Below are 26898 nucleotides of genomic sequence, written 5' to 3' on the forward strand. Positions count from 1 at the left end.
TGTGTTCCTCCTGAAGAGCACCTGCTACTGTGGCTAGTGTTTCTGAATTTATTTTGTTATTCCAGAAATATACCTCTGTCAAGCTGAGGTAAAACATGGGCTAGAAATTTGATATTGTATATTCAGCTTTTTAAGTAACAAAGGAAGCTTTTTAAACAGACACCCACTAAGAAGAGGAGCAGCTTCACTGATACAATACAGACCAAAACAGCTTTTCCTATTTTAATGTGTAAGCTGTCACTTTAGTGGGAATCTCAAATATTTCAAAGTTATTTTCTTAGAACAGAGTATTTTTTTTTACCCTGGAATTGTCTTGTCAATCACAATCAGACACAATCGAATTTCTTTCAGCTGTTGCTCAGTATTTTGTCTTGGCTGATCTCTTTGTGATAAGTATTTGTAAGAGAGCCAGCCTGCAGATCAAGCAGTGTCAATATAACCAACTCCCATCCGAAACACAGCAAGCTGAACACCTCAGCTGTGCTTCTTCCCTCACCTTTCAAGGAACTGTTACCAGTAAGCCCAAAGATTTCACAGTCTTTTGAAATCTTTTTTTATGCCTCTCCTACCCCTTGTTCCTCTCATCCATACAGTCAACATTTTCTCATGTTTTGCAGTGAAAGTTCCTTGCTCCTCTTTTAGTTCTTTGAGTAATACCATTCATTGAAAAATGCTTTTCCATTCTAAACCTTTTTAGCAATAACTTTCCTAATGCTGGCACTTCTGTAGTTTCCTGACATCCATTTCCAGGATTTCCTACTATTGGAAGGTGGACAGTGTTATATATGCTAGTTGTCTGGAAAACTTGATGAGGTGTCTTGTCTGTCTTGCAGGAGGCATTGCAGCATTCAAAAGTAAGGAGAGAGTCTGTTCCATCTCTTCAGCCCTTGGTAGTTTAACCCATCAGTGCAAGTGTGAAAAGCTCTGAACGTGTCAGTGTTGTTTCCAAAGCGTTTTTCTGACACTGGTGTAGAGTTTTTCCAGTTGTTCCATAGCAAGACTGCTTTATTATGGAGAATGTTTTTGTCTGGTACACTTAAATATTTTCCCCTTTGAGTATGAGGATGTTACCGAGACATAGTTATGAGAATACTGAGCCCTGACAACCTAATGTAACTTAATATCCTTCTCTTTCCACTACAGTCTTACCAGAAGGAAATAAAAAAATCTTGTCAGCAGTGATTGACTCATCCAATAAGAGCCTTGTTAAAGAGAGTGCAGGTTCAGTTTTCTGTTTTACTTGTTGGAGGGCAATGTGCTAGTGTTTCAGGTTATCCCTATTTTAGCTGCTGAAATATCAGTTAGTGCTTGAAGGTATTTTAGGTGCCTAATTCCCATTTGTTTTGAGGTGGATTTGGCTGTATGAATACCTTAAAAACACAGGGTTTAGGCAGATTTTTTTTTCTTTTCCTCATCACGACTTCTTCTCTGTGAGAGAAGGAAGTCTCGTTGTTTTGCAGAAACTTCTTCAGCAAAAGACTTGTGACTTCATGTGGCTTCTGACCTAGTTGTAGTTCATCCGTGAATATCAGCATTTCTGCATCTGGGGTTTTTGCCCTTATGTAAATACAGAAGTCATAATTGAGACTAATTAATTCACAACAGACCAGTCAAGGACTTGTTCATCTTCAAAATGTCAATTTCTGTAGAGCTTTTTGTTAAATATTCGTATTTAATTTCTTTTAAAAGTCTGATTTGCAGTATCAGGACAAACTGTTGCTAAAGGATTTTCTCTGAATGTGTTTCATTCAATTCTTGGATTTTCCGTATGGAACATTTCTGTTAAAAAGTATCTTCCTGCATGAGCACTTCTCCAAACCTTTGATTGTGAAAGGCTGCAAGTTTATTCTTGTTTTCAACTGTTTTTCATTGCCCCTTGTGTCCTCATTTAGTTGATGTGTTCACAGAGCATAAGGAAGCTAATCTGAGAGGGGTTAGATTTCAGAACATAGAGAACAGCTTTTCGACTCCAGAAATCCCCAGGCCCTCAGACCTTTGATTATCTGAAAAGCAGTTTGATGCTATCAGGAGTAAAACTGGTTTATTACCTGCCCGGAGGAGGTTCTTACCATCCTCCTTCATTTGCATTCCCAGGCTTGGCCTGCAGTATCAGATTTTGTCCTGTCAACGGCATAGTCAGCACGAGTGTTTGACAAGGTGGTGGATGGGGCTCTGAGCAACCCCATCTAATTGATGATGCCACTGCTCACTGCAGGAGTGTTGGACAGGATGCCCTGTGAGGGACCCTTCCAACCCAAACCGCTCTGTGATTCTACAGTTAATAGGCCAAGAAAGGTGCTGATGTGGCTCAAGAATACATCATATTTGAACCATTGGAAGAGCAATGACTTTTCTCTTCTGGTCCTTTTCAGTTGAATGTGGAGGAGCTTGTTTTCAGGAGTAAGTTCTGGTCAATGAAAGGAATTCAAAATACTGAATTCCACTCATTATGTGAAACTTCTTTACTCTAAGGAACAAGATAAACTGTCAAGAAACTTAAAAAAAAAAATCAGGATACCTGATTGTAGATTATGCATTGCATGAAGGAACAGCATGTCCTTAGTTGTTTGGGTTTTTTGTTTTTGTTTTCCCAGTGAGTTCCTCCTGTCATTTGTGCTTCTGTGATGACAGGTTTTCAATGAGAACTTAGAAACCCAGAGTTTAGAATATTGATACAGCAATTGCTCTGCCATTTTTATTTATTTACTAGTTATGTGCTGCAGGGAGAAAACTCTGAATTTTGGGGAAAACATAAATCTTAGGCAGACTGATTATCACCTAACCAACAGTTATCTGTATGAAAGAAGAGAAACATACAGTTTCAGGTTCGTGATGTTTATTTGAGTTGTTAATTGGCCCCTATAGGAAAGCACAGATCCATTTGTCTTTGGTTGCATTTACCAACTTCCTTAATATGTCCAAGGAAGGCTTTTTCCATTGAGAAATGCAGCTGATAATGTGGCAAATACAAAGTCATGCTTTTGGGCAGCTGAAATGTAGATGTTTAAAATGCCCAGGTGATTTAGAGTAATCCCCCTGCCACTCGCCTCTGTTTACACAGTCTTTAATTACGTGAGCACATCGTCGTTTCTCATTATTTCTTTCTCTGGTTTCATTATTTCTTTCTCTGGTTTTAGTCAAGGGAGAGATGGCTGCAAGATCCAACACTGAGCTGTGAGGTGTGGAGAGGAGGCCATGGTCTGATAGACCTTGATGGGTTTCAAACTTGGGGTCATATATAGGGAGCACAGCAGAAAGGCAAAGGAGGATTTTAAGGTTAAAGATTCTATTAACCCAGGGAAATTGTATCTTCTTGTATCCCTAACCCAGGGAAATTTTGAGAGGGTTTCCTCCTGAGGAATTTTCTTTTGGCCATTTTCCTTTAAAGTTGCCAGTCTCTTAAGACCTAAATTGATTAGCTGAATTTAAGACACTCATTAATACTCTTAATTGAAATATGCCTGGGAGAGAATTTGGTTATATTTGGTTTTATGTTTAAATCTCTGTAGTTTTGTCCAAGGATAAGTTGCTTTAGATAGGGAATCTAAAAGTTTTCTGTATTAAAATAATTTATTTAGAAGTTTAATGCCATAGATTCCTTTTGGTGAAGCAATATCAAAATCTGTCCTGATCTCAACAAGTAGCTTTTGTTTTACTTGTGATCTTTCTGGTCTTAATACACCTGTCAACTGGTTTTCATTAAGAAAGGACATATTGTACATGTTAAATTCAAGGTTACTTTAGTGTCACATTTTCCTTGTTGGCAATGTTTTTAGAAGAGATTTTTAATATTCTTCTTACAGTTTATGATAATGAAGCTTTGAAATGATTGTATCAAACACCTAGTCTGCTTTTTGTTCAAATGGTTAGATTTAGACCCATTTTGAGGTCTTATTTAACATCTGAAAATATGAAACTTGGTGTGTTGGGTGCCTCAAAGGCTGACGGTTGAAAGAGTGGATTTGCCCTCCATCGTGATGGTTAGTGATACTCACTTGCCAGTCATTATAAGTCATTGAAAAGTGTTTTATTGTACACCATATCAGGGCATAAATCCTTTATTTTGAGGTAATTTACACAGTGGGATGAATTGCTTCCAGTAGATCTATAATTCTGAGGTGCAGTAGTACCTGTCAGGAGTTGCTGAGAATTCAGGTGAGAGGAAAGGCTACACAGCATTTGCACACTCATGTTTGCACGTCTCAATCAAGTTACAAAAATAACATCAAGCTTTGTCACTAGAAAAACCTGCCTCATTTTAGAAGCATGTAAATTAAAAAAACGTAATTTCTCCTTTGGAGAATATGACATTCTCTTTTATAATTTTGTGTTGGCTGGCAAAAAATATCTCCCTGGAGGTTTTTAGAGAATGCAAAAAAGGTGACAGCTATCCAAGGTAAGGTTCAGATCAATCAGCAAAATGCAAAGGTCAGTGATTGCTTCTTGAGCTTTGGGTAGATTGCTTTGTGTTTTTTCCCTAAAGGCACAACAGGTTTGTATCTTCAAGGGAAGTGTTATTTTCTGTTAGCAGTTGGCAAAGCTGTGCTGGTTTCCTCTCATTGACTAAATAGGCCATAAATTTTAAAAATACTCCTACGTGGAAAATCTGCCAAGTATGCCATAATATACTGTAGTCTGGATTACATAGCACTGTGCAAGGGTTTTCCTCCCTTCTCAATTTTCCCATTCAGTTTTTGTTGAAAGTACCAAAAAAAGGTGATGAGAACTTTACCCTTCAGTCAATGTTCAGGATGTCTGTCTTGGCTATGAAATATGATTTAAGTATTCTTGGTTTTATTAGATATGATAATGCTTTGACCTTGGTATTAGGAACTGGTGCCCAGATTGTATATTTTTCTCAATATAGGTTGCATTTATTTAATTAATTTTTAGAGCACACTTCCCTTTGATTCAAATGGTACCTGTTTCCTGTGACTGTATTTTGGGATTTATGCTCTTGTCATCTGCCTTTTTGCCTTATTTTGTGTTTATCCTCTTTTTTGACCTGCTGTTTTTAATGGGCACTGTGATCTTATTTGGCATCTATACATGTGATTCATTATTGTTTCTAATTAAAATTGAGGTCCTTCTATTATGTTTACAGCCGAAGCATTTGGTGTCCCCTTATGTTGTTCTTTAAAGCAGTTTGGTTACTACATTGGGCTATTGCAAGTTACAATGACTTGTTCATTTTTATTTCATTTTTCTAATAGTGAAATAAACTTAAATTTCATTAAATGTAATTACAGGACATGGGTGTTTCCTGTGTCTCCTCCTGGCTTTGAGACATTGTACTGTAAGTGCTGCAATTTAGAGAATTCAAGTCAATTGACAGTATACTATGTCTATTTATATAGTTTTTATAGATATATTTCTGTGTGAGTGTATATCTTGTATACTGTTAATGATAGAATTTGAATTTATTCTTAGGAATATTTATTTCACTGGACTCTTTAAGTGAAGGTGTGTATAGTTGCTAAGAAAGTTCAGTTTCCCCAGCTGAGTTTACCTGCTTTACAAAAAAATAGTATCAACAGTTCCAGTCATTTTATGCCATACAACCAGCTGCTAATGCCATTTGTGCCAGCTTAAAGCACCAATTATTTTGTGCTTTGGGCACACAAAATCAAACTGATAGTTTTTAAAGGGCACCTTAGCCTGTCTTTTTGTAGCATCCTCAAATGTTTGCCTGGAGATCAGATGGGATATTTTTTCTGATTTCTGACCTTTTAATAGCCCTTTAATTTCCATGAAAAATATCACATAAGTGACAACTTGTATTTGCTGTCACTGGCCTGGTAAAACCTTGCACGTTATGTCTGGGGAAGAAGGTAAGGTGATTATACCTTCATCAGTTACCAGAAAAGTCATTATAAACTCCATTCTCAAAATAAACTGAAAGAAAAATAGTCTGCTAAAATATTACCTAGTGGAACTAAGCATTTAAAGCTAAATGCAAATGTAAAATTCACAACTGCTACTCTGACCTACAGTTGTTATGCTGAAGTAAATTTTGGAGGGACTCAAAACCTTGACTGATATTGCATTTTGAATGGCTTCTTTGCTGGACTGGTGAGGAGGCTTTAATATAAGGAATGCTTTTCTTGTCAAGACTTCTTTAAAATGGTATATTTATTTTTCTGTGTGTCTCAAAATCATAGTCATAACTGCCTTCCCTGTAAATCTCCTGGATTTTAAATAGTCATTTCCTATTTAATTGATATTTATCATGTTGTCTGTAGTCTGTGATTGCTTCTCAAGCCAGATGATCCTCGTGGATGTCAGTGGAGCATTTGACCCTGGGATGCAGAAGAAACTATTTCCTTGTTTAGGTAGTGTGGAGATTAGAATTTAAATACAATAAAAGTGCTTACACAAGAGGCTGTGATGGAAGCAGTGGTACTGGGAGGGGAGGGAAGTTTGTGGTAGTGGATTTTTTGAGAGGTGGTCTTGGAGCCCATTTTTGATCATGTTTGATGACTTCTTTAGATGTGTTAACTGGTGAAGTTTGCTGATATTAAAGCAAATTTGTCTCACAGAGGATGAGATGACTAAGGAATCACAGAAGGGTGATGGATGGTAAATAGTTTGCAGTGCACAAGTATCATGACTAGCAAGGACTTAGCACACTGTGGTAGAGGAGGAGGGTGGTGTGAGACTTCACTGTCACGAGATAGTGCACCCCCATGAAAGGGACATGAATCTTGGAAGGGCCAGATAGAAGTTTTGTGCAGTGGGTGGAAAAGAGGGATGTACATGGTGCTGGCAAATTGCATGTGCACTGGGAACATGTCATGGAAGTCATCAAGGTCAAGAAAGATGACCTTGAGAGAGGGTGCATTAAACTGCAGGGTGTGGTGAGTCTGGTCATCTCCTACAGAAGATGCTTCGAGTTTGGCCTGGTATAACCACAGCAGGGAGAGTGAACACCACTGTTGTCAGTATCAATGTGTAAATGCTGGAGAAGGATAATTATTTCAGCTGAATGTCAATAGTGATGCAAAGTACACCAGAATAAACTTTTTTAAGTTCAAATCAAATGTTTGAAACATTTTACATTATATAACAGGTGAGAGCTTGAGTGTAATCTATAAAATAATTTATTATGGTATTTGGGCACTGCACTTGGTATCATAGGAACTCACTTTCAGTTCTTTCTTAGGTAGGAGAAATGTTGCTGGCATTTTAAACAGAGCTAAAATTCCTGAGGTTTTCCTTAAATTACAGAACTAACCAAGTGAGCTTTCTTGTGCTTTGTAGGGCTTACTGGCAATGTACTAAAATCTAACTATGCTCATCTCTTAATACTGTGAGTGCAACTTCAGTAGTTGGGTGTCATCTTTATAAATATAACAATTAGCATGCAATGCAGTTGAAGATGGAGAGGAGTAGTCAATCTGTTTATGTAGCACTTTCAGAAGAATTATATCTAGAACTATTCAGATAATTTATGTAAATAGAAACAGAGGTCTGTCTGCAGTGTATTCCTCTTATATCTTGCTATTTTTAATCTATTCCAAACCTCACCAAACATTAGGACTGTACCATCTAAATGATGGGAATAAGCTCCATGTAGGTGAGACAGGGTTTATTCAGCAGTACTCAACTTTGGAATACAAAATAGAGCAAGGGGATAGCAATCCTTCCACAGAAAACTTCCCAAGCTTTCTGTATCTGTGGTTTTGGAATTAGGGAATCCCAGGCAGCGGATACCCTGTGCCTGTATCCACAAGAACCTTTTTTCTCTGTTTCTCCAGTTTATTTCTTGCAGCCATGGAAATTACAGGTGTCTGCAGTGCCCTTCAGTTTAGCAACAAGGAGTTGCTTTTTGATTTTAAACTTTAAGGAGTAATTTGCTTTTTTACTCCCTTGTATAGAAGCAGCAAATGAGCACTGCTTGTTTGGGGATCCCCCCACTTGGGTTTTGTACACATTAATCACGCTCTTGCCCTGCACTTATGCCTCATTTTCCCTTTTTTTTGGAAGGCTTAGCTCTGGAAAAACAAGCAGTGTAACCTCCTCAGAGCACACATGCATGCACTGGATTTGAACTGGTTTTGCCTTGGCATATCTTTGTTGTAATTCAGTGCTACAGCCCTCAGCTTCTGGATTTGTCCAGGCCCTCTGCAATGGAACTGTAATCATAGAATCATAGAATCGACTGGGTTGAAAAAGACCTCCAAGATCATCAAGTCCAACCCTTGGTCCAGTCCAGTCCATTTACCAAATCATGGCACTCAGTGCCACGGCCAATCTGTGTTTAAAAACCTTCAGGGATGGTGAATCCATCCCCTCTCTGGGCAGGCCATTCCAATGCCTGATTACTCTCTCTGCAGAGAATTTTTTTCTGATCTCCAACTTAAATTTCCCCTGGCAGAGCTTGAGCCTGTCCCCCCTCGCCCTATTGCTGAGTGCCTGGGAGATTTTTAGGTGATTTTAAGTCATCTAATCTCTTGCAGTTCTGGGATAGAGAATATGTAAATTTCTGACTTCAGTGAGAGAATTTTTGGATTTTCACCCATCTTGATCATGGTGTGACCAGCTGGGGCTGCTTCACTTGTGTTTCCTCTCTCTGTTGACGTGGCCTCTTTAATGCCATGTATCTGCTGGGTTTGGAAATCAACTTCTTTTTCAGGAGCCTTTGAATTCTGAGCACTGTGGAATATTTTTTCTCTAGGTATGAAACATTTTTTTCCAGTGATTTAAAGAGAATGCAAAGTGTACTGAATACATAACTGGAGGAAGACCAATTAAGACTCAAGAACTTCCCCTGTGTGCAGTTTACATCTGTACATTTTATAGAGAGCTTAATGTTAGTGCCGGGCCACTGAGCATCGTCAGACATTTTTGTGAACTCAGGATATAATAGCATATTTTCCATAAAATCAAATGCACCCAAAGTACCTGTTAGCCTAAGAATTTTCTCATGTATTGTCTGGTTAAATATTAATGTGAAGACTTTTGCCATTGCACGTTTTTACCCATAATTTCTTTAATTTAGTATTATGCACTTTTTGCATAATTTAAATGTAGACATCTGAACATTAGGCTGGCTAAGTAAATTGTCATGTTTTACTGAAAGTGTCTGCACAGTGTATTCTCAGGACTGTGTGCCAGCAGCTAACTGTTCAATGTTTAAATAAAAGAATTGCATTTTTGTACTGGAAAGGGTGACAGACTCCTCCCAGGGGTTCTGTTCACTGAAAGGACAGTGCACTAATTAACATGTATTCTTCAATATGTGCTGGGCCAGTAGCAGCATAATGTTTTCTTCTCCTGGTACATTGGTCAAGAAATGTTAGGAATGTCTTTTGGACTTACTTTCTTTTTTAATTTAATTAAATACCTTATTGGCCAAAAGTAGTAGATTTTTGTGGTTCCATTTAAAGCAATCCACTTAAAGCAATCCCGTGTGTCACAGAGGTGGGCTTTATCAGGGGTGGGTGTACGTGATGACAATGAACTCTTCAGCTCAAGTAAGTACTTTACACAAAGATTTTGTTGTTAAACCATCAGATCACATCTTAGCTGCCAGCTTAGAGGTGCCACTGCATCAGTTAATACTTAATACATGACTGCAGAAGGGATGAGATATCACAATAGTTTTTATATCTCTCACAGAAATGTTAATGAATTAACTGGTTTGCGATCTTTTTGTCTGCTGAGTCAGAGTTCAATTCAAAGAGACTTGAATTTAAATACATGATATAATCCCCTTATTTTAACTTTAAGTCAAGGAAGTTTTTAGTGTACTGACTCAGAATTATTTTCTGAGTTTCTACTCTTCAAATGAGTCCATTTGATCTAAGAGCTTCCAAAGAAGAAAACATTTTTTTATTCCTCACATAGTAGCCACTTACATCGTCTTGAGTGGTCCTTTGTGGATAATACTTGGCTTGCTTTATTTTCCACAGGTTATGAACACAAATACTGAGGGAGTATGTGTATGTTTTTCTGTTCAAGGATTATTCAAGCTAAGATGGATATGGTACATTCAGCTTTCTTAAACTGCACTTTGAGATTTTCATAAATTTTCTGAATTAGTATTTTTTTAATAGGGACTGTGACCTTTCCTGCTCCTGTCATTTGACTTACGGATTCACTGCTTCTTAAAACTGTGTTGTACAAATGAGAGTGAATCAAATAATGGATTAAACTTAATCTTTGCCTTATAATAGCTTACAGACCTTCAATTTATTTCAAAAGAGGTCTGTCCCTCTTCAGAAACATCCTGTGCTGTTGAGGTTGAAAGAGGTGCAATTTGGCTGCTTTCTGGCCTTATTCTTCTTCTTCCCCTCACAGTGACAGAACAGAGTAAGAAATCTCTACTGTTGATGATGCTTCTGTGATTTCATTTTGGGGCAAAAGTGCACAGTTTGCTGTTGAAGGCATCTTTGCAAAACCTTTTCAATCTGGAATTAAATTTTAAGCCAAGCGCTTCAAGTTTAGGAGTTACTCCAGGTATCTGATTAAGATTCAGAATTTTTAGTAAATTATATCTGAAGACAAAAGCTAATTTTGAGCCTGTATTAAAGGGAAAAAATATTATACTTAATCACAGCTACTGTCTACTGCATTTATTATAAAACTTCCATTAACAGGATGCATTCTGTGCGTGAATTTTACTCATTTACAAAATAAGGCTTTAGAAACTCAATTAATTTGTGTTCTTTAATTTTAGATCTGAATAAGTAAGCAACCCATCTGTTTTAAATCACAATTATACATGATTAATTTCTGATTATAGTAAAAACTTGTTAAATATTAAAAGACTGGAAAATGAAGAATCATTTTGTTTCTTTATTCTTAATTATTTGTGAGCTATTTTTCTCACCCTGTGATAATTTCTTTGTCTCCTGGGATGCCTGTTTTTTCCTCAGTCAGGGATGTTGGCAAGTGCTTTGTTATGCTGGGGGAAAAAAGTTCAGCTTTTAATATTTTATCAATTCCATTGGGCTGGAGGTGCCAGGAGTTGTGTAACCCATCACCAGTTCTCGGGGTCTTCACCCTCGTCATATGGGAACATTATAAATTATGTATGACAGTAGATGCTACTCCATAAATATTTAATATGTGATAGGTATTTTTGACTTAAATTACTTGAACAACTTTTGACTTAAATTACTTGAACAATTAATTAAGCTGTACTTTTTGTCTTTATGACATGACACTTTTATAATATCAAGGAATATGTGGGTGCAGCTTGAATGTCAGAGAGCTGCAGGGCAACATGAATCACAGCTTCTTTCTTTCTTCCTCAGTGCTGGAGAACTTTTTAATTCATCCATGACCAGAGTAAGATTTCCCAGTTTTCTTTTGGAATGTCTTATATGTTGTGTCATCCTTTTGCCTTTCCCGGTTGTATCCGTACTTGGAATTTTTTAGGCAGTATTAATATTGACGATGTTTCCATACTATGCAGGGAAGTGAGATCTTACATCTGTTTTTTTCCTTCAGACTTGCAAGTTGCTGTACTTGGGGAAATACATCTAACAATCTATCTGTTGTTTTTTCTTGCAAACTGTGTCGTGTCTTGGTTGGCTCTGGAGAAGGCATATTGATGACTTGGAAAAGGAGTAGTCACGCAGCTGTCAGAAAACTTATTTTCCATGTTTACTGGCACCAGGAGAAAAGTGTATTCCTTATAATACACAGTAGCAATACTTGCTGACGTTGCCTCTCCTTCATGGATTGTCAGGGCTTAGCACTTTTATGTAGAAAAACACATTCATCTTGAAAGATGGGGTGTGTGTACACATTCACAGTCTCTGCTGCTCTTATATTCCAAGCCTAGAAGCCAATAGGATTTGGTTTCAACTTGAAAAATAAACTTTATAAATACTAAAACTTATTTCAAAGCTATGATTATTTTTTTATTTATTACATAGACTCTTTGTTCTGTACTACATCATACAGTACTTTATCCAAGATTGAAGTCTCCTGCTTGCAGTCCTGCTGAGTGATGCTTCATCCTGTGGATTGCTGTATAATGTGACTCAAAGGAATTCTGTAGAATTGAAATTATGTACTGTGAATATTTCTTACATTTATTTGATACTGGAAATGCTTCCTTTCTATTGAATAGTATTTTAACTGCTTAGGTTTACTAAGTTTTCAGGCATCTCAGGTTTTTATTGTACAAATTTTGGCTTATTTGAAGGACTGTCAGAGAGTTTTCTGTTCTTTAGCTGTACTGAATTCTGAGGAGTTTTAAATTTTCCTTACCTTTATGCAAGGTGGTACAGAGCTTGCTTTTAGACAACATTGCTTTGTTACACTCTCAATTGATCTTCCTTATCTGGTATAATTCAGCTGTTTGTCTGGTTTGTGTCACATAACACCTTCACAAATTTCCTGAACAGCAAGCCTGGAATGTTTAATGGTAATAAAGAAGTCACATTTAAAATGGAAACAAAAAAAATATAAAACTTCTGCTCTTTTTTTTTTTTTTTGTATTTGTGACATTACAGAGAAGTTACGTTAAATGGGCTTTAGAAAGAGAAGGAGGAGGGGTATTTCTTGCACATCCTAATAAATAGTTTTGTCCTTTACAGGAACAAACCTTGGCTCTGAGGAAGGAAGGGATAGGTGTTGTGTTGGATTCTGAACTGCCTCATCTCATTGGCATTGATGATGATCTTCTCAGTACTGGCATCATCTTGTACCACCTGAAGGTAAATAAACATCTGTGTTTCCATAGCCTTATATGCCTTGTGGTGTTTTCAGTAGAATAATTGTATTGATTTGCTACCTAAATATAGTGCTCATTACATCACTATAGTAAGAAAAGCTCCTTATGCTTCTATGCTGAAGTAAGAAAAGCTCTTAAGAGGTTGCAACTGATTAAATTGAAATACCTCTAATTTAGTGTTTAGTTTTATCCTGAAGATCAACTGGTTAACCAGAGAGAGGTGTTATATATTTTGACTTGTGTATATTGGTTTGTCATTCATCTCATTATAAAGCTTGACCTTGAAATCCAAATTCAGATGAATTGTCTTAGAACTTCAAAGGTGGTTCTGCCCAGGACAGCTGAAATTTGAATTTGCTAATAATATTTGTATAATAATGACTGTGAAAGCATTCTAAAAATGCTGCCTGATCATTTTTTGCATGTATGTTTGAATATACATTTCATTCAAGTTATTCTGAGAAAGTGAAAGGATAAATTATATCCTTGTGGGGGAGAAAAGGAGATTTCAACTAAAAATAATATGTTTGTCTCTTAATTAGGAAGGCCAAACATATGTTGGCAGGGAAGATGCTACGACAGAACAGGATATTGGTATGGAATTTGGCATTTTTTATATTCTTTCTTCAGTTGTTTTTCCTTTGTCCAACATCCCAATATGTGAATTAAGCTTCATATTTTTTTTCCGTTGTTCAGTTAGTTGTTGTGTGTTCTTGCATATTTTAATTTTTAGAAAATCTGAGAGCTGAATTACCTGGGATTTGCTTCAAAGAGCATGACTTTTAGAACAGCTTGTAGGCTTAAAATTTATTCATATACTTGTTACTAATTTATTTCTTGCTTCTCCTGAAATAGCATCCTGTAAAAATGCCCTCCTTTTTCATACAGCACCTCTCACAATTACAGCAAACTCAGTCTCTTAGCCTTTGTATAATGACAATATTGTTATGTTATTATACCTAACACAGTCTGGAAGTTGGAAAAAACCTACTGATTTTCTTATTCGCTATTTATAAAAGCAACTAACTGCCAGACCTGGACTGTCCTGTCACATGTTCCTTGAAGGCAGCAGTTCTATTAAGTAAACTGTATCCTTTAATTCTTGGGTGAGACACTGAGAGTCAAATAACTTAGTTTGGTATATTTTTGTGGGTCAAAAATTGCCTAGATTTAAATTCTTATAATAAATTCCATGAAACTACCAAACTTGTGTTGCTTTGGGTTATTGAAAAATACACACAGAGATAATCATACATGATTTGAAGAAAAAATGGAAAGTAGTGGATTGAGTGGCCTGAATGTCACAGAACGTAAGAACTTTACTTCAGCCATCCATTCTGTCCACAATGGCATATTCTATCCTGTCTTTTCAGACTAAAGCATGGGTGCTTTAAAGTTAGGAAGCTTTTGTTATTTCCTGGTCAAACTGGTCAAAAAATATCTCTTTGCAAATATCCCAGTTTTACTCTTCTGTGTTTTATTTGAAGGAAAGGTGCATTTGCTTAATCAAGTGCCAAAGCACAGGAGGAAAGAACATGACAGCAAAAAATGCAAAACCAGCCCAGCACAATTCTTTCCACTACAATAAAACAATGAACAGAGTCAACATTTGAGGCATGCAGGATGTGATGAAGGAAGAAAACATCCAGAATAAAGAGAAAATATACTCTCCAATATATAGTGTGATGTGTTGTTAATAAGTTGTTACCAGCATGATAATCTTATTAGTTGTGAGGAAACTAATGCTCTCTGATTTCCTTGTGTTTAGTTCTTCATGGCCTTGATTTGGAAAGTGAGCACTGCATCTTTGAAAATCTCAATGGAACTGTGAATCTCATCCCACTGAACGCAGCACAGTGTTCTGTGAATGGTATTCAGGTTACAGAGCCCACACACCTCAACCAAGGTATTACCCAGCCTGCTGTCATTTCTCATACAGCCTCTTTGTTTCTTTTTGGCAACAGCACTGAAAAAATCTGCATGTATGTAAAGAGGTTATTGTTTAATTAGTTTTAATTTCATGTCTTCTCGACTACAGCTCAAAACCATCAGGAAAAGCCGTGGAGTTTTTGTTCTGTCAAATTGCCGTTGGTGAAAAAAGAATTCTTTATTAATTTCAGCTACATAATCTTGAATATGACTTGATAGTTACCCTTGGATTTTGTTTGTTTTCACACAAAGTGAACTCCATGCCAGATGCCTTATGTTGCTGTAATATTAAGAAAAAGAATATAGATCTCTATAGGACTAAAATAATGTCAGAGACACCCCTGCCCCCCTCCCCAAGCTTCAGGTTGGTCCCACTTAATACTGTTGCCAAATCCTCTTGTACAGCAGGAGATTGAGTTGGAGTATCTGTTCCCTGCAGCTGTAGGAAAATGACAAAAAGGGGGAGGCTAACCCTTAGGGAGGAAGTTTAGAGAATTATAATTTTAATATAAAAGCTTTAAAATCTGGAAATGAAAAAGCAGCCAGGACAGCTGGAAACAAAGGTGTATTGTGTTGGCCTGGAAAGGACTGACTGACAAGTAAGCTGGTGAGTGCTGCAGCAGAGGTTCAGGATGTTTTATCTTCCAGGAGCACCCAGAATATCTTCCCATTCAGAATGGAATTGGAAAAGACCTGTTTAGGAGTGAGGCTGTGGCACAGCTCAGCTGCTGAAAAACGATCTCACTTTACATTCTTGGAAAGAAGCTTTCAGAATTAGCTTAGCCTAACAATGGAAGTGTGTAGTGTTGGACAAGGGAAGTCGTGCATCTTTTGTGAACTCTAACAAATGCTTCAAAAGGCTCCTTGCAGAAAGTGAGGACTTTTGGTGTAGAGAGGGGACCTTGGTTTTGTCTGGTGTTTTTTTTTGTTTTGGTTTTTGGTTGTTTTTTTTAAAGTGCCACTTTCTTCATGGAAATGCTTGTCTCTATTACGAATACATTAAAAAAACCCCCAACAGCCTCCTTGGTCTTAGGTTTGGGTAAATCCCACAGATAAATTGTTAACAATAGAAACATTGACATTAATGGCAATTAACACTGTAAACAATAAAAATTGAGTTTCAGTCTCTCTACTTTATCCTACTGCATTTCAAAGCCACTAAAGGTTTGATTTGCCTCAAACTAGGAGTTTGGATGCTATTTCCCTTTCTCAGATGCAAGTAGCAACTTGACTTTTATACTGTGAAAAGTGGAAACATGACTTTTTTTCTTCACAAATTTCTTTAAAGAGAAATTTGCAACTCAAAGAAGGGGAAGGGATTGCTTGAGGGAACTAAATAGTGAAAAACAGATGCATAAGCTTGACCTTTAGTGTGTGTAACCAGACTGAGTCTGAGGGGAAGGTGCCCACAGTGACATTAGGTGTGCAAAACTGATGAAATCTCCAGTTTACTGGCTGTGTTAGCATTTAGGCTCACAGCATGAAGTGCCAGGCTCCTTAAATGTCTGCTTTTAGGTAAGTCTGATTAACTGCTGATATATTTAAATGTTTCCGTTCATCATTAATAGCTGCTCATTTGAAAAGTGTTAAATCTCTAGACCGTCATGGAGTTTAATAAAAATATAAAGAGACATAGTAATTAATTACCACTTCCTTCTACAGGTAACTTCCACCATTTGTGAATTCTGGCTAATGTGACTTTTTTTGTAAATTTAATCTAACTACAATATTTTTATACTCCTAAGAACATAGGGTAGGATTTCTGAAGATAACTGAATTCAAAGACAAACTCTAATTGTCAATATTACCTTAAATATATTCTCAGAATGAGTTTTCAGGGTTTTGGCCCAAACTATCATCCCTTCTGTACTTAAAAGAGAAACCTTGGAGTTATTCGTATGATCCATCATCGGGGATTGATTCTCATGTACTTGCTGTTAAGTTGCTCTCTCCTGTTTTCTCTTAAATTTATGAAGTTAGAAACAAATATTTATGGCTATTCATTCTGAAATTTTAATTGCTTTATTTAAGTTGCTTCCACCTAGCGAGGTTTCCAATGGTTGCAATTTGCAATTAATTATTTTAATCTTCACTTGAAAGGAACTGCAGGAATTTCATACAGATTTATGAAAGGCAATTATTTCTGAGATTAGACTGAGGGAAATTGTTCATGTGTCCAAAACTGAGGTTTTGTGTAAGACAACAAGAAGTGACTGTAGTGCTTTTTGCTATTTGTTTGCCAAGACTGGATGACCTAATTCAAGTTGTTATTCTTAAGTAAACTGATTTTAAAAGAAGTATTCCTTGCTAAGGACAGCAGTCCATTTCAGGCGGTAAGAATTTTTTTGGAGTGCACAGTTGAAGTGTAGTTTTTTTCATACTGTGAATGTAATGGAGTCCTTTTTCTTTTTAAAAATGCCTCGTACTGACTGACAGATAAATGGTTGATTCTGTGGTGGTGAACTTGGAAGACTTCTTGTTATGACAGTAGTGAGACATCACTCCAAATGTACTTCTTAGTAGGGAAGTATTAATCTTGGTGTCACTGTCTTTAAAATATTATAAGAATTGCTCAGAATCTCATTATTTGTGACCTGTACCTTAACTGATTAAATACAATAACAGATGTGCATCCAGCAATATGAATTATTCAAGGTTCTCCCTTCAGAAAATAGCTGTTGGGTATACAAGTCTAATAATCCACTTTTGACAATAAACTTCAGTGTTCCACAGAGAGAAGAAAAATGTGAGAGTACAAATAATGGAGATCTGTAGCTTTTAGTGTGGGTAAATTCAAACCTGACAGTGATCAGTAGTGGATGGACAAGTTTGTTCTTGGTCATGTCTTTGGGTATTCCCATTGAATGTGGTACCTCCTGGTAACTTCCAAAGTAGCACAGTTGAAAAGTGTATGGACCAATCTGGGGCAGCTGCTTCCTCTACCTATAGTTTTTCTTTAACTGAACTCCATGAACATGATTGACCTTTGTGTCAACCATATTCATGCAGTGTGTGAACATGTGTGGATTTTTACTTTTCTTTAAGTAGGAAGAGGAAGGAGTACACTGTATACATCAGTTAAGGTAGCTGTGACTATGCATGGATATACACTTGCATTGTCAAAATGCATTTCCATTTTGTTCTTGCTTAGTGGAAGTCTTTGCTTACATGTTGTGTGTCTGAAAAATTACATGGTACTTTCAGAAACAGAATGTGATCAGTGAGTGGTGCGTGTTTTTCTCATCAGGTGCTGTTATATTACTTGGAAGAACCAACATGTTTCGCTTTAACCACCCCAAAGAAGCTGCTAAGCTCAGGGAGAAAAGAAAGGTGAGATTAAATCAGTGTTTGGTAAATTTAAACCTTTTCACAATGTTCTTTCTAATATAGACATATCTTGGTTGTTGTATACCTTTTTTATTTGCTTCACATACTTTAGTTAATATTTCATCAATTGAAGCAAAGTAAGAGTTTGTAAGCACATCATTACCTGTCTAATACATTTATTTTATGGTCTGTTGTTAGAGTGGACTGCTGTCTTCCTTCAGCTTGTCTATGACAGATCTTTCAAAATCTTGTGAGAACCTGTCAGCAGTTATGCTTTATAACCCAGGGTGAGTATATTCTAAAATGCAGTTGTTGTAATTCCAACCATTCTTCATTTTAGCTGTTTGAAATGTTCCAAATGCATTATGACTAACGCAGTTCAGCTCAGTAATGACATGGCAAATTTTATGCTTGTGCTTTCTTCAGAATTACAAGTTAACTATTTTTCCTGAGAAAAATGCATTGTGAACTGAAAATTAAGATTTCTTGAGTTCATATAGTACCAATACAAGCATTAAAAGGCTGAGAAATTAATGTCTTTTGTTCTCACCTCTGTACCTCTGAGGAGGTGACCAAGTTAGGATATGGAAAAAAGTTTTATTATACAGTTGCAATGACATAGAATGCTTATAGTAGAGAAGCTGTTTTTAATGATTTTACCACTGTTCTTGAAGTGACTTACAGAGAATTGATGGTGTTTTGTTCTAATTCTTTTTCCATAGCGAGTGCCCTTGTTTTGAATGGAGTGTGAGATGAGGCACTTTAACTACGTATGTGCTTTTGAAAAATTGGCTGTAAATTGAATTATAGGCTTGGATAGTGCAGCTTTATTCTGGAGTTTTACTGTGGGGTTGCCCTTTATCCATTAGAATTTAGGAAGATTGGACAGGTAATAATAACTTCAAGTTGAACGATGTCTAAATAACAGGGAGTATGTGTAATAACACTGCTTCAAATATAACTGTTGCTCTTTTGCTACTCAGCTACCTACAGAGATCTCAAGATTGTGAGCTGGTTGCTGATAAATGACATCTTATTTTGAGAAAGAAGTGGTAAAGAAGATAAAAAATAAATATGTGTGTTTTTCTATTTCTTTAGCTCTTCCAATAGCTCAATCTAAAAACTTACAGTGACACTTGCTAGTATGAAGTGATCCTTCCCCTGTACTCTGCATTGGTGAGTGTTGTGTTCAGTTCTGGGCCCCTTAGTTCAGAAAGGTTATTGAGGTGCTGGAGCGAGTCCAGAGAAGAGCAACAAGGCTGGTGAAGGGACTGGAGCACAAGTCCTATGGGGAGAGGCTGAGGGAGCTGGGGTTGTTTAGCCTGGAGAAGAGGAGGTTCAGAGGTGACCTCAGCACTGTCTAGAACTACCTGAAGGGAAGTTCTAGCCAGGTGGGGGTTGGTCTCTTCTCCCAGGCACTCAGCCTAGGACAAGGGGGCACAGGCTCAAGCTCTGCCAGGGGAAATTTAGGTTGGAGATCAGAAAAAAATTCTTTACAGAGGGAGTGCTCAGGCATTGGAATGGGCTGCCCAGAGAGGTGGTGGATTCCCCATCCCTGGAAATTTTTAAACGCAAATTGGACGTGGCACTGAGTGCCATGATCTGGTAAATGGACTAGAGTTGGATCAAGGTTTGGACTCGATGATCTCAGAAGTCTTTTCCAACCCAATCGATTCTATGATTCTATGTTTTCCATGAGCTGAGGAAAGTTCCTGGCAGTTGTTTTGTTACCTCTGGTTATTGGTCAGTTATCGTGGGCTTTTCCCTGACTAATAATGTTATTCTGCTACAGTATTGTTATGAATAATTGTATTGTACTGGATAGTGCTGACCTTGACTTTGCAGTCAGCAGAGAGTAGGACAGATTGTTTCTGCATTGCTTCACTAGTCCTTCAGATTTGCAGCAAAATATGACATGGGCAAGGCCCTCTTTAAGGTGTGCTTAAAAATGATTTCCCAGCCCAAGAAGTCTTACAGTCTTCAGATAATGCCAACTTGTGCCTTACAGAGAGGATTTTTTAGTAAATGTTATAAAAAAAATAAAAATAAAGTCTAGTGAGTCACTTTATTGTCTCTGATGGAGTACATTGCAGCAAATTCTTCTTTTTCCTAGGTATGTTTTGTGGAATATCGCTTTTTTCCCCCCTAATTAGTTCTTCAAACATCTTCCTTTGCTTTCCTGGAAATCAAACAGTATAGATAGTATTATTAGATTGTCAGTGTATGCAGCAATTTTAGAAACACTGCCTTTTTCCCCATTTAACACTTCTTGTGACTTTTACTTTCCTTTGTTGGATGTGATTACAAGAGCTTGCTCGTGAAATTGAGGATAAGATTAGGTGAAATACTTGTCATATTCCTGAACACTTCATGCCTGTGTTTTATTAAACTATAAACAGAGGGTTAATTATTGATGTTCTCCTTCTAGTCTGCTTTCAGTTAATATTTGTGAACTGTCTTGGAGGAATAGATACTTTGTCCTGCTTAATTTGTAAACACAAGAAAGTCATATTACATATGGAATGTAGGTCACTTGTTTGGAGCAATAAAACCTGTCTGAGGTTGCTCCATAGTCATTGTTATGTGCATATGTTTTTCTAAGTGAGGAAGCTTGTGAATCATAGAGTCATTTGTGTTGGAAGGAACCTTTAAAAGTCACCTAGTTCCAACCTCCCCTGCAACAAGCAGGGGCATCTTCAGCTAGATCAGGTTGCTCAGAGCCCCATCCAACCTGTCCTCAAATGTTTCCAGGGGTGGGACATCTACCACCTCTCTGGGAAACCTGTGCCACTGCTCCACCACCCTCACTGTAAAACATTTATTCCTTCCTTATGCCTATTCTGAATCTACCACTACCCCTTGTCCTGTCACAACAGCCCTGCTGCAAAGTTTGTCCTCATCTTGCTTGTAAGCCCCATTCAAGTACTGAAGGGCTGCTATAAGGTCTCCCCACCAGAGCTTTCTCTTCTCCAGACTGAACAACCTCAGCTCTCTCAGCCTGTCTCCATAGCAGAGGTTCTCCAGCCCCTGGATCATCTTCATGGCCCTTGTCTGGACTTGCTCTGGCTGGTCCTTGTCCTTGTGCTGAGGACCCCAGAGCTGGGCACAGCACTCCAGGTGGGGTCTCACGAAAGTGGAATCTGCCCCTCACCTTCTGCCCACACTATATGGATGTAGCCCAGGGCACAGTTGATTTCTGGGCTGCCAGTGCACCCTGCAGGGTCATGTCCAGCCTCTTAGCACTGCTCTCAATCCCTTCATCCTCCAGCCCTTACTGATACTGGGGATTGCCCCAGCCCTGGTGCAAGACCCTGCACTTGGCCTTGTTGAACCTCCTGAGGTTCATGTGGGCCCACTGCTCAAGCTGATCCAGGTCCCTCTGGATGGTATCCCATCCTTCAGGCCTGTCACTCACACCACTCACTCAGCTTGGTGCCATCTGCAGACTTGCTGAGGGTGCACTCAATCCCACTGCCTGGCATTGATGAAGATATTTAACAAGTCCCTAAGGCTGCATGTTTGTAATGTCAATTCTTGCCCCTATTTTTCGATGAATTAACATACTCCTTATAATTGATGCCATACCTAAGAATACACATGTTCATGCAGTGCAAAGGTCAGTGTTGTCCTATTAGTTTAGTGATTTAATCCCCTGCCAAAACCCCCAAAGCATCACAAAACAAAAAGCCAACCAAAACCACACCAAAATCCCCCAACCCTGAAAAAAATTCCAACCCTCAAATGTGACTGGTTTTACTTCTTTTATAACTGCTGCGAAGAGAAGGAAGGCTCTGAATTTTGCACTGCAGTCTGGGCCTTACAAATCAGTAGAAGAAAGCATCTTCCATAATTGATGCATCTTTATGGACAGCAATTGGCAACAGCAGTTTTTCAGCTTAGTCTGGGGTTCCATGACAATTTTAAATTTATTTATGTTGATGCTAACACTGGTTTTTTTACCATCTCTTCCTTTGTGACAGCACTTGGGTTTTTCTGATCATGTCATGAAGTAGTCCCAGAGGTAATTGTGCAGAAAGCATTACTTTAAGGGGAACAGGGGGCTGAGATAAATGTAACTTAAAGAAAAGAATGTTTTGAATAAAGCAGACCCCAACCTCTGACTTCCAGCTAAAAATGCTGCTAAGCAAGTGCAGTGCTGCAGTGGTTATTTTTCTGAGTGGTGACTTTGTTCAGCCTGGATGAAACATCCAGTAATGAGTACCGAAAGCAGGATGGGTTGTACCCAAGAATTTAGGTGAGGTTGAGCATTTTTGCATTCTGGAGAAGTGCAGATGGAAAGGAATACCCTATTGGTAATTTAGCATTTTCATGACCACTTCTTCTTCCAGTTTCAGTATTGATGACCTAAGGACTGGTAGCTAAGTTTGCAATTTCTGTAGGTTGCAATTGTGAGATGTGTCATCTTTAGCAATCAGTTGCAGAAGAGCCTGTGGGGTATTACCTTCAGTTGTTGTGAAAGCAGCATAATGGATCTTGCTTTCTGTACCTGGATCTTTTCCATGTAAAATCAGCATTATCCTTAATAGTGTTTTCAGATGGTCTTTTCTTCTGTGTGGTTTTTTGTTTGGCTGTTGATTTCCCAAATGTGGAGACAGTTGCATAAAATTTTGCCTTAACATGCAGAGTTCCTTGTTCTGCTTCTTCCCAGTCTTTGTTTTCAGTCTGGTGTCGTGCAACACTGCTTCAGATAATAAGTCTTGAATAAAATAGAATTTTGCACATAGATTGACTCTGAAGATTTCATTTGTGGACCTTTTGTTAGATACATGATACTGTAACTGTAGAACCACTGATGAGAAGCCTTGGTCTTGTCATGGATTTAGTAAGGGGGGGTTTGTTTTGGTTTTGTTTTTTTTCTTTAATTAATCTCATAAACTGGGCTACTGAACAGCATTGCAGCATCTTTGTAGTCCTGCCAGTCCTCAGTCTTTCCTAACAGATGTTGTACCAGATTGTACTTTTGTGCTGTGTAAATTAAACTACTGTAGTTCTGTGCTAGTAGAACTGACTTCCTTTCTCTGCAGCTTATCTACACTGCTCTTATCAATAGATATGACACATTTTCCAGGAAAACGGTGTCTATTTAATTCAACACTGATCAGATTAAGTTCCTTTGTGGTAGATCTACAAAAGAAGAAAAAGTGGATCCTAGTCTTTAATATCTGTATGTTTCTTTTTAATTTCAAGCTAATATATTTTTTTAGCTCTTCACAATGGTGCTCACATTAACAAAGGGAGTAGAGGTTATGTGAAAAAGATTTTTATTAGGATAGACTAAACCGGAAAACATCAGTCTCATGTCTGTGCTTTGTAAAACTGGCACTGATTTGTTATAGCCAATGGTTTTGGTGGGGGTTTTTTTGTGATGTTGAGATTATTTCTTTTATTAGCTTCTAAAAGAAACAAGGTCTCTGCCATCAGGCCTGTCCTACCTCCTCAGTTTTTTTCCTGTCCTGAAGTAACTTTGAGCCCACAGACAGTTTGAAGCAAGTATTCCAGAGATAATGGTCTCAAAAGTGGTGAATTCCTAAATATATTATGAAAAGAGGCAGCCAGCTAAGGCAGACAGGCATCATTCTTACCCCTGCAGAAGCCAAGGCTGCAGTGTGAGCTCTTAGAGAATGGAGACCCTGTGAATAACCCCATGGCAGGAGAGCCTTCAGTGGGGCTCTGACCAGACAGTGATAGCTCTTCTCTTCACAGGAGTATTTACTGGTCCAAAGTGCATTAAATATGCATTTTTAAACCACCTCCATGTTTGGAGACTGTGGACTGGGGTGTTGATGATGATCCATATCTGGTTTTGGGAAAGAGCTGTTTTCACTGAAGAAAGAACCACTTCTGCATAGTTCATTCATTTTTCTTGAACAATGTTTTGAACACTTCCAGCTTCATTTTCAGAGTAAGGTAAAACTGATTTTCATGACACCTCCGTTGAAGGTATTAGGGGCGAGTTCTCCAAGCCTCTGACCTGTTTTCATACCAGACTGATTGCTGTGATGGCTCATTTTCTCTTATTAGATCTCAGTCAAAAGTTAGTTACCATTTTTATGCTTATATAAAATATATCTGCCAAATTATGTGTTTTATAGGACAGTCAAAATACCAAAAGGTTTTTGCTCTGAGTTTTGCACATTATGTTACCTGATCTGAAACATTTTACTTCATTATGGCTTAACCAAGCATGGGAATACACTTAAATCATTCTTTGCCAACTGTCTGAGCAAAGATGGTCGATGTCTGACAGTGCCCAAAGGACACCTGCATTTTCCACAAACCAGAGTTATATTCCCAAGGCTGTCTATTATTTTCAGCTGAAGTAATGTGAATATAATGGCATTTGTTAGCCAAACCTTAGGTAAGAAGTGATACCTAACAGCCCTGAATTCCAGACAGTAGACCATAGCCAAAGGGAAGGACTTTTGAGGTATAGCTTAAAAAAAAGGAGGAGGGGAAAATCAAAATGCATGGTAAACCACTGAATTAAGTTTTTGCTTTCTGAAGGCCCCCTAAGACTGCTTTTTGTTCTCTTTCAACACTTTATGGATCTTGCCTTGCTGCTGCAGGAATTGTGATTAAATTAAAAACACTGAGTTATCATCATCTCTCCTTGTGCTGTAAAGTGCCCATCTTAGTTTAATGCAAATATGAAAAGACTCCTGATGAGACAGTTGCATGAAAGCTCTGAATGCCTGGAGTTGTGTATGAAAATCTACATTGGCTATTCTCTTAGGGATTGCAGAAGGCATTTTTTAAAATGAATTTATGAGAGCTAGGCAAAAATGGAATTTGCTAAACAACTCATTCTCCAGTATTGCAGCCACTAGAAACATGTCTCTTGAGCATGGAGGAATCAAAGTTCATTAAAATAGCTTGATAAATGTTAGATTATTGGTGTACTTTTTGCTGGTTTCCAAGGGCAATTTCTTTTTGTTGTGTCCATTTCTATGATGTTAGAGAGAAATATTAAAATACCTCATTTTTACAAGCCTGTCAATATAATTGTGGTCATGATGTCTTAAAATGTAGTTTGTCAAAAACTTGAAGTTAACTTGTGGCACAGTCTTGCATTTCTTTCAGTATTTATTGACTGTTTCACTAACCTTAAGTCATAACAAGCCTGAAATAACTGAATATTTGTGTATTTGGTTGAATAATTTAGCCTATATATATGTTCTCTCTGCCATTTTTAATATTTATTATGAAAACCTTCCTTAAATAAATCTTTCAGGGAAAATTAAGAGAAATACTTCTGTACAAATTTAATAAAAGCTGATATTAAAAATACATAAATTGCTCTCATAATTATTCAGAATCTTATCAAACTAAATACTTTAAAGTCTCACACAATTCTAAATAAATGTATTTGAATTGTGTTCTGCCCTCGATTGTTGCACTTCGGGGTTTTCAATCCCACTGATTATGTCCTAGTAATGTTTGGAATTTTTGTGTTTTTTGAAGGAAAAGGATCCACTTGCAGTTTCGTAGCACTTTCCCTTCTCTGAAAGTGGCCGAGTTAATAAACCACAGGATGATGAGCATCATTTTAACTATCATTGGCATTTGAAAAATGTGTTTAGGAAGAATAATTATTGAAGTTTTACTTCTGAGCTGTAATGTGATGTATGTTCTATGACTCTAACCAGTTTAACCTCTAATAAAACAAACTGTTGTTGATTTTAAAGTATTCTGTACTGCTAATTTTTTTTCATATCAATTCCTTTCTCAATTGACTGCTCTGTTTCCCCCTGCCTCCCATGGCAGTCTTTTCCCTGTTAAAGGACCCATCTGTCTAAGGTAGAGAAATTAAATTTCTATGTATTGATTGCCATGTCTGCATGTAGTTAACTCGGAGAGCTGTGCTAATCATTTATATGTCTCTTTTAACTTTCATTTTTAAATATATTTTTTCCCCAGAAATTAATTTATTTTTCTGTTTATGCTCATATCAAGACAGCATGATACCTAATTTGTAACCCTAATGATGAAACTATTTTCTGTTCTTGTAGAAAGTAGTTTTATGAAACTTCATTAGTATCATTGTTGTCATCATCTAAACAGAGAATGAATTGCTTCACATATTCCTGGTTTTGTGATATTCAGAAAATAACCTTTTTACTGTATTCTTTTTTTTTAAATCAGGTTAGAATTTGAGCGACAACAACGAGAGGAGCTTGAAAAATTAGAAAGTAAAAGGTAATAATATTCTCTGTGGTATTTATGTGTATCTCTATATACATGTTATAAACTCATTTAAATCACTAATTTGGGATCACGATGTTAGCAAGCAGAGGATCCTCAGCAGTTGAATTGTAGCTAATTGTGATTTTTATGAGCAAAGAAACTCTGAAGCACAAAGATATGAGGAGGATAGATTATACAAATCTAATATATTACCTTTGCTCTTAACTTTTGTGGTGTTATTTTACATTCTTTACTGAGGTGTTTTTATGGTTTAGCTGCCTTTGGATTGATTCGTGATAGGAAAAGCTCACGTGTTGCACTCTGCTTCTCTTACATAAAACTGTGGTGTGGACTGAACATACCAGTCATGCTTATCAGAATGCAATTTGGGTATCAGTTTGAAGTACAGAAGAAAGCATTGTTGTCGGCTGGCAAACTGAGCTGACTGTTCTGGCTCATCATACCTGCTAAGATTTTGGAAATGATAGCTCTTGCCTTGTTGCAGATCTCAGCACTGATTAGATTCATACGCTGAAAGCCTTTCTGCCACGTCAGCTTTAGATGGCTTGTTCCATTTTGAAAGAGCTCTTTATACAGTTGGACTGTGTGAAGTAAACCCAGGAAAACTCTGAAGCACTAAAAGATGCTGTTCAGCAAATGATGCAACACAGGATGACTGAGATTTATCCTTTTTGTTATGTTGGTGGGATTTGAATTCAGATTGCACGGAAGTTGATTTGCTCGTG

General features: G+C 37.5%; 1 protein-coding gene across 4 annotated transcripts in view; it reads left to right on the forward strand.

The window, feature by feature from the left end:
• Positions 1–26898, forward strand: part of KIF16B (kinesin family member 16B) — a 133340-nt gene that overhangs the window by 47078 nt on the left and 59364 nt on the right. For 2 of the 4 annotated variants that reach the window (XM_071582101.1, XM_071582103.1), the window contains exons 13-19: positions 12555–12674; positions 13234–13285; positions 14460–14597; positions 17868–17950; positions 18146–18234; positions 25733–25765; positions 26111–26164. In XM_071582101.1, coding sequence (XP_071438202.1) covers positions 12555–12674; positions 13234–13285; positions 14460–14597; positions 17868–17950; positions 18146–18234; positions 25733–25765; positions 26111–26164 — 569 coding nt within the window. The remainder of the gene's footprint in view (positions 1–12554; positions 12675–13233; positions 13286–14459; positions 14598–17867; positions 17951–18145; positions 18235–25732; positions 25766–26110; positions 26165–26898) is intronic. The other 2 variants (XM_071582102.1, XM_071582100.1) reach the window with 1 other exon arrangement.

This window comes from Pithys albifrons, chromosome 2 (assembly GCF_047495875.1).
Source record: "Pithys albifrons albifrons isolate INPA30051 chromosome 2, PitAlb_v1, whole genome shotgun sequence".
NCBI classification, from domain to species: Eukaryota; Metazoa; Chordata; class Aves; order Passeriformes; family Thamnophilidae; genus Pithys; species Pithys albifrons.